A 6,387-nucleotide genomic window follows, 5' to 3' on the forward strand; every position below is an offset into this window, starting at 1 on the left:
CTGCTGAAGAACCATGTAAGTTTGCAGATGTGATGTTACTGTGGCGTACATTAAAAAATCCAAAGCTTGTACTCTGAAGGAGATGCATCACATTCACACTCCAAATTATGTAGATTTAACTACACAGCATTGTACAATTACAAGTTGGCTATATGGGCTGTTCAATTTCATTATATCATCAGTCTGAAGTATCTATGTATGATCTACCTGGCTTTTACAGGTTACACTTGCATGCATTGTGTATGCAATTGCAGCTCTCTACCGCTAGATATCGCCATTGCATTTCTCCCGCTGAATTTCTACTGAAGCTGCTCCAGACAATTAATTTGGAACGATGGCACTGAGAGCACTCAGATACCCAGAGTATTTTGGGTACATTTTCTCTTTCAGAACTGAGAACACCACTAGAATGAAGCTCGTTTGGGTATACACAGTTTCACTGGAATTATGTTGACAGGGAACAGTTTAGAGATCCAAATGTATTTCCTGTGTTAGCTATTGCATTAGTAAACATTGCAACAAGAAATACACTTGGGTCCCTCCCTTAATGTTATCGTCCGTCTATAAAAATTGGCGTTCTGTGGATCCAAAATCTCCCATTCACTGTCTATGGAGATGGAGAGCAGCTCCAGATAATTTACACGATGACATCACACAAGTTTGAGTCTTACTTCTCTTCTCTTCTACTGCTATTACTTTTCTGGAGAGTAACTAACGCATGTTCACTAATAATAATATTGATTTGATTGTACGCCATGGAAATAACATTAGAAGTCTTAATTCGGGCGGTGTTCCACACTTGACACACTAGGTTTTGCATATAGGCATAAATGGACCCTGAAGTGTTCTCATAGCCTATACATAGACAATAGAAATTAGAATGAGGACAATAAATATCGGAGCTGTTTTCATCGCTGCGGACAGTGTGTAGCTGATATTTCACAAGTGGCTCTGAAGTGGTATAGTATAGTGTACATAACGTTTGCCTTGGGCTAACTGATCACTTCGGCCAATAGCCTATAGGACACATCATTTAATTCACAAATTAATGACGTGAGGACCATACCTACTAATGTAAGGGAGATATAGACTTGATAACCGTTGACGTAAGTAATAGAACGGTATCGCGTTTGTGCGTAAAACAAAAGTTATGATGGCTGATGGGGGTGGTCGGCGCGCGTACTGCCCTGCAACGTTTGATCAACCATTATACACATAATATTAGCCTACCTTATCAAATAGCCTAGCATAATATTAGCCTATTCAATTACAGGCCTTTCCACTGATTATATTATATAACCTATATAGGCGAGGTTATGGTTATTCTAAATTATATTGTGAAAAGAACATACAGTAGTAATGATAATAACTATGAGGCTGTCGGATAAATGCTAGTATTCGTATTCTAACATTTCACATTTTATATATTTTTTCCAACAAACGGCTATAGTGTTATGAAATATGGGCAAATTGTATGGGCAAATTGTATTCATCTTCCATAAATTGCACCTCCTAGTATTACATTCTGAACGTATGAGTGTGAACTAGCTATTTCATTTATTTACTAAGCCATATTGATCCAGCAGTTATAGCTAAAAAGAAATAATAAGAAAGTTACCTCACAAACCATAAACCCTTTGAGTCTAGCTTTTCTTCCGTTTTTTTTTCGTACATTTGTCTCTATTAACTTTTGTGAACATCATCATAATGATGTTTTTATTTGCCCTCAGAAGGAAATTCTTACAGCGAGTACATCAGAAATCCACACAGAATTAGAATGGATGCATTTTAATTCTGTGATTGAGTCGCAAGTTCGCAACCCGTCTGGTGGTCTATACTTGGAGTCTCATGATATATAAACAATTCAGTATACACAATATAAATAGCCGAGGGCGATTGTTTGGCTTTATAATAATTGTAACACAATAAAATATGCCTACGTGATTTATTTACCCTATAGCTTGACTTCACATAGGCTACATGTTGAAAACACGGTTCCCTGAACATTTCAACGACTTGTTGCAATTACATGTTATGCGTGATTCTTTTTTTTTTCTTTTCTTTTCTTTTCTTTTTACTTTTGCAGTTCATTAATAAGTACAGACTTTACCCACATGTCTACAAAGTGTCTCAGTCTAAATTTATTCGTTAGTCTATTTTCAAACGGACAGTGACATTAAATTTGAGGTAGATTCAGTATCTTCTACAATAAACAATATACGGTAGTCAACAGTAGGCCATGGGGGAGAATTAGTGCTGAACTTAACTGGCATCGTGAGAAGAAGAAGAGGGGGAAAAATAAAACACCACAAACGTAGTGTAACGTGCGTGTCAAGTTATTATAACCCACGCCACAGAAAGTTGCGTAACTTGTACGAATAAGTGTTCATCATCATAGGGTAGTTCAACAGTCTGCACTTCATTCTTCCAAAGGCGCCCTTGTGTTTAATTCTTTCGCACATTGCACGTGTAGTCGGTTTAGATAGTGTGTAAGTGGTTGTATTCCTTGCAGCGAGTGCTTGAATACAGAGTCTCTGAGTGGGTTTTTTTTCTTGCAACTCCAGAGTTCACTGATTGAGCTCCAACGCCCAGACCTGCTGAGGCCAGCCTGTCCGTCCCTTAAACTTCTTCTCGTTCCCTAACGACTCCTGCAGCCCGTCACTCTGTGGGGGAGAGAGAGAGAAAATACACACGAATATGATTATGTTATGATATGGTATGGTTTATAAAATAATCCATGCTTAAATGAATGGGAGCTAAAAATGCAACGTGATAAGAAGCTAAAACCGCCATTCTCACAAGGCCTGTAAGATTCAAAATACCATTTTAATGCACATTAATCTATAGTAAGGCTGGTGGCGATGGAAGCGATATTTATCAGGCTATAGCTCATAAAATCAAGCGCATATAAGCTCATAAACAATGGATAACTGTTTTCAAATGTGCCCATTAAATCCGTATAGTATATATATATATCGGCTGTGTGCCAGACTAATATCCATATAGGGTAAAGTCATGACTATATATTATACAGGTGAATAACAAAGCTGACTATACTTTTTGCTTATACGTGCATATTAGGCCTATATGGATCCTCATCAAATGGTGGTATGTTATTCTAACTTTAAAACAAATAGCAATTTTACTGGAAACTGAAATTATAATCCTGTTTGTATGTGTAACTATTATGTATTTATGTATGCATTTATTTATATATTTATTTATGTGTGTATTTGTGTATTGTTAAGATAATGTGCTTTCATTTGGAAACAGAATGGAATAGCAGCACTTGCTTATAATGTCCACACATAATTATTGTTTTGCATACTTAATAACATGATCAATAAGTGGACTATATTGTGTGCATGATGCGGATACACGCTGTTCATTTGGCGTTCAGGAGAAAAACATACCAGTTCCCGTTTCCGTTTCAAATCTCTGTTGTCATATTTCTTGATCTCGGCCTTGAAGCCCTCCGTTTCTCCGGTATCTTTAGCCAACACGTCCATTAGGTAGGCGATATAACTCGTCGCCAGTCGTAACGTTTTGATTTTAGACAGTTTCGTGTCGGCCGGGACGTTGGGTATGCACTCTCTCAGCTCGGCGAACGCGGTGTTGATGCTCTCGGTCCTCCGGCGCTCCTTCTTCGGCCCCGACGCTCTCCTCTTCCCCATCCGCGCCGAGAGCCCGTCCAGCGGGGCGTCGTGCTGCGCGGCGCCCGGGGCTCCGAACTCCGACGACGACGACGACGGGTAGGGCGTTTGGATCTGGAAGTCCGGGGGCACCTCTCCGTGGTTCACCACCCAGCTCTGGAAGTACGGGGCGTCCTGGTGACACCTCTGGACGAACGGGAACGTCTCGTGCATCAGGTGGTGATGCTGGTAGCTCCCGATAAGGTTCATGTTTTAAATAGATGTGTTGTGTGTCGAGGCGCTGCCGCTGTTCACTCGGTCCCTCCTCCCTCGAGCTTCACTCTCGTCTCGGGCCCGAAGAACGCTCGCCGCTCAGGCACCGTGCGCTTATATTAATAGAGGTCATTCAAGATTAATTTAAATAGTTGACGATTGCATTCATTTGAGACAGGTAGAGGCTAAAAAACCTAAACACGCGTTGTTTAAAAATATATATAAACAAAAAAAATGCTATAAATTGGTTGTCATCCTTTTACAGAAGATATCTGGACAAAAAAAGTAATAGGCCATATAATTCCAGACAACTGTTAGCTAGCTGGGGTCCACTTTGTGTTCCCCCCCCCCAAGTATTCCAACTGCTCTCATTTGCCCAAGAAATTTGACCCTGCAGTCGGTGCGAGGCCCCAGGTTTATATGGCTTCCAGATCAGCATGGAGACGAGTCAACCAATAGAGAGAGGAGCTCCGGGACTGGGAGGAGGCATTGGAGAGATGCTTTACAATAACACTCGCCACGGGGCCCCATAATCTCACCAGAGGCACCGTGGTAGGCTATTTGGTACAGTGTATTATTACTAATATCTGATTAAAGAGGTAGAGTATATGCAGACATATTAATCCATTTGAGATTAATTTTTATCTGAAAATACCTTTTGTAGCCAGGACTAATTGTTTAGATTTTTCTTCACGAGTTTTACGAGTGATTTTGATAATTATGCAAACTGTAGTTATAGACCATGGCCTTTTCCTTTTTTTAATGAATGTTACAAGTAGCCTAGTATATTTCTGTAGCTTATTATGCTATATTGAATTATTACGGAAAGTCGGATACATTGCATGAACTCGTTTGTTGATATCAGGAATTACACATTAAGAACTGCTCGAGGAATGTGTCTAAGCCGTTTTTTCAGGAGCGCATCTCTATACACACTAAATTGAGGCTATACTCTCCTCCTTAACACATTTGGAAATATATACCAGTAATGATGCCATTGTTTGCATTTTGATAATGTATGACAATAATTAAATTAGTGGGCTGTAAGGATTTTTTGTATGATGTCATGTTTTGGGGATTTACGTGCTTAAATATTTGTAAATACGTGTATAGGCTAAGTTATCTATTTTCTTTCTTTCTTTCTTTCTTTCTTTCTTTCTTTCTTTCTTTCTTTCTTTCTTTCTTTCTTTCTTTCTTTCTTTCTTTCTTTCTTTCTTTCTCTCTTTCTTTCCAATGGATGGCAGACAGGCCTGATAAAAAATGTAATCTCTTATATAGGCTACACCTCAGTAATTGTGTTTTATAAAATAGTTTGCCTATTCGTTGCAGTGTTGCATTATAGGCCTACTGTCGTGTTTTAAAATGAGGGCTCTATTAAAAACCGTTGGATCAACCGTAGCATGTGGATAATTAATTTCTGATATTTTGTTTATGATGCACATTTATTTAAACATATTGTCATAGCTCTATTCCAATTTTGCAGGTGACAAAATATTCCTATTTTTCATTGCATGAAAGGCCTACTGGTTTGGGCGTTGATTGGCTGATCAAAACCAGTCAGATGTGAATTAAGGCCAATTTATCATTGCTAAACAGTCTAATGTGAACGTGGCTACACGCACCGGTCAGTTCTGGTATATAGGAAGCAGGTCGTCTATGTCAGATGAACGCGTTATCTCCTTGTTTAGTGTGAGAAATAGAGGAGAAGATACTTTTTTTTCAGCAATAACGTGAGAGTCCGAGGCGGTGGAAAGGAACGCTGCATTGTTAATCGCCTCACCACCAAACCCCCTCACACAGCACAGCACACCATCTTATCTCTATCAGCCTAAAACATTATCCCATTACATTACATGACCTTGACGCTATTTAGAAACCATTTACTGCCTGTCTTATCTAAATATAGCCATAAATCAAGAGGTGTCACGTTCCAGTCGAACACATATTATTCCATGAAAGCCATCCTTGCTAGGTCACTGTTTATACTAGAGCCGTTTGCGGCATGTTTTACCGTCATACTTTGCTAATGCCATAGTGGTCACAACATTATGTCCGTTATTATTTATGCGGCAATCTCTCTTTCTGTTGCACTGTTGCCCCCTTTGGTCATCTGCATTACAATGAGCTAATTAATAGGCCTATTTCTAGGCCTGACCTATAGACGTATTATTGGAAAAACCCAATGTGAATAGTAAGACCATTGGTGACCTCAGATAATCACATAGCCTTACTGAGTTATAATTACATGAAAATGATTAGATTTCCTAATCAAGGCAAGGCTATATCTTTATAGCCTAATATGGTGTGATGTGACCATCTTGCAAACCCTTTTCATGTCATCATTGTGAGTTTATTTATAACATTTAAAGATTATTAAGCCTAAACATTTGATAATGAAGGATTCACCATAAAACCAGACCAGCTAGCCCACTGAATTGTCAAAATGTGGGTTCATATACCCACCGAAATTAAATGGACTGAA

The 6,387-nt window shown here is 39.1% G+C and overlaps 1 protein-coding gene across 1 annotated transcript; it reads right to left on the reverse strand.

The window, feature by feature from the left end:
- Window positions 1–2,192: 2,192 nt before the first annotated feature.
- LOC311233126 (heart- and neural crest derivatives-expressed protein 1-like) lies at window positions 2,193–4,048 on the reverse strand. Its single transcript, XM_084320015.1, has 2 exons — window positions 3,414–4,048; window positions 2,193–2,663 (listed from the first exon to the last, which is right to left on the reverse strand). The coding sequence occupies exons 1-2, from the start codon at window positions 3,900–3,902 to the stop codon at window positions 2,568–2,570; spliced, it is 585 nt and encodes a 194-aa protein (XP_084176141.1). The 5' UTR covers window positions 3,903–4,048; the 3' UTR covers window positions 2,193–2,567.
- Window positions 4,049–6,387: the final 2,339 nt, after the last annotated feature.

The sequence above is a fragment of the Notolepis coatsorum genome (genome assembly GCF_963971535.1).
Source record: "Notolepis coatsorum genome assembly, chromosome: 8".
Classification (NCBI taxonomy): domain Eukaryota; kingdom Metazoa; phylum Chordata; class Actinopteri; order Aulopiformes; family Paralepididae; genus Notolepis; species Notolepis coatsorum.

Coding starts and splice junctions, on each gene's coding strand:
- LOC311233126 (XM_084320015.1), bottom strand. CDS start 3,902: ATGAACCTTATCGGGAGCTACCAGCATCACCACCTGATGCACGAGACG. Junction 2,664..3,413: donor TGAAACGGAAACGGGAACTG/GTATGTTTTTCT, acceptor TCTCCCCCACAG/AGTGACGGGCTGCAGGAGTC.